General features: G+C 21.0%; 1 protein-coding gene across 1 annotated transcript; it reads left to right on the top strand.

Moving 5' to 3' along the window:
- Positions 1 to 616: 616 nt before the first annotated feature.
- PCYB_005740 (hypothetical protein) lies at positions 617 to 1606 on the top strand (the record flags this gene model as incomplete). The annotated part of the gene is made up of 2 exons (XM_004227995.1): positions 617 to 658; positions 788 to 1606. Coding segments are annotated over 2 exons (861 nt in total), but the record flags the coding sequence as incomplete, so codon positions are not given.
- Between the last annotated feature and the right edge of the window lie 5 nt (positions 1607 to 1611).

Raw genomic sequence — 1611 nt, 5'->3', positions numbered from 1 at the left:
ACCTTTTAGAAATATTAAGATTTCTTTTCTTGTTTTATGATAGAATAAATATCTTCATGATATGTAAAAAAAATAAATATATTTTTAATTCATTTATAATATTAGATGAATTACACAAATCTAAAATTATTAGTATTTAACCTTATAAAATTCTGAAATTTTTTAATGTATCAATTTTTTATAATATATTCTAATGAGTAAATATATAGGAATCATTTCCTCTAACAGTAATTTTTATGTAAATTAATATGTTTATAAAATAATTTGAATAACTATTATGTATAATTAATTTAATTAGATCTAATAAATAAATTGTGTTTATGGTATTTATAATCATATTGATAAATATTTTCAATATTTCTTAGCAAAATGTGTTATTACAGCATGATATCTGGAAAATTATGAGTATATATATTATATTATTTTGATTGTAATTTATATTTTTGCTACAATCGTAATATACGCTTAACAAATATTTAGTATTATTTTATCACCAATATATTAATATATTATAAATTTAATAACAAGTAAAAGTTTATATTAATTTACGAATTTTGTGATAAATCACTTATAGGTATTTATATTAAAATATATTTTATTATTTAATTTTATAAATATGTCGAAAAACATAACGGACATTGAAAATTGGAAAGATGATGTTCGTTTTAGTTATTTGATTCTTTAATCATTTCTGCGAATAAGATTAATTATATTAGGTATACTAATATGGAGATAAAGGGATATTTTTATTAATATTGTGGTATAATGCGTTTACCTTTATTTTCAGTATCCTTTCCTAGATGCAGTTTGGACTACCTATAATGGATTTGATAAGGCTTTGGTTGATGATGAAGATAAAAATAAATATTCTGTATTATGTAATCAAATAATAAATCAATCGAAAGGTGATTTAAGGATTCACACTGATATTTGTACGAAACTTATGAGAAATTTAGGATATTTTTCTATAGATTCAAAAGTTTATCAGCTTACACATGAGCGTTGTAATATTTTATTCAACTGGATATATAAATCAATAAATGAAAAGAAAATTACTGATAATATTATTAATAAATGTTTTGAAATGTATGATTCACAAATGAGTTCTATGGGAAATAAAATAAAATGTTATTTTTATTCAAATATTAAAATTCATGAACCAATAAATATAACATTATTAGATATTTTTAATGATAAACTATCTACTATTATAACTGCTTTAATGAATAAAGATACTTCTATTAGTACTAAAGGTCGAAATTTCGTTTGTGAATATGTTAAGCTATATAAACGTATGAATGATAAATACTGTATAGATGGACGTGGAATAAATGAAGAATACTCAAATACATGTTTAAAATTAAATCAGTTTAAGACGTCATATATGTGGACTCTTTATAGCAAAAGTGATTTAAGTCCTATTATACCATCATTAGATAATATAGATAAGGATTTATTAGCTAAATGCCGAAAACATGAAAACATATTGCAATTATATTCCAATACCAATGAAACTCAATTGAGTTATTCAGGAAATAGTTTATCTAATGTTAATGAAGGACAGAGTAATTATTTAGCAGAAGATACATCTATAACTCCTAGAAATGTAGA

This window comes from Plasmodium cynomolgi (genome assembly GCF_000321355.1).
Source record: "Plasmodium cynomolgi strain B DNA, scaffold: 0802, whole genome shotgun sequence".
In the NCBI taxonomy this organism is placed as follows: domain Eukaryota; phylum Apicomplexa; class Aconoidasida; order Haemosporida; family Plasmodiidae; genus Plasmodium; species Plasmodium cynomolgi.
This window is presented reverse-complemented; position numbering and strand designations above follow the sequence as displayed.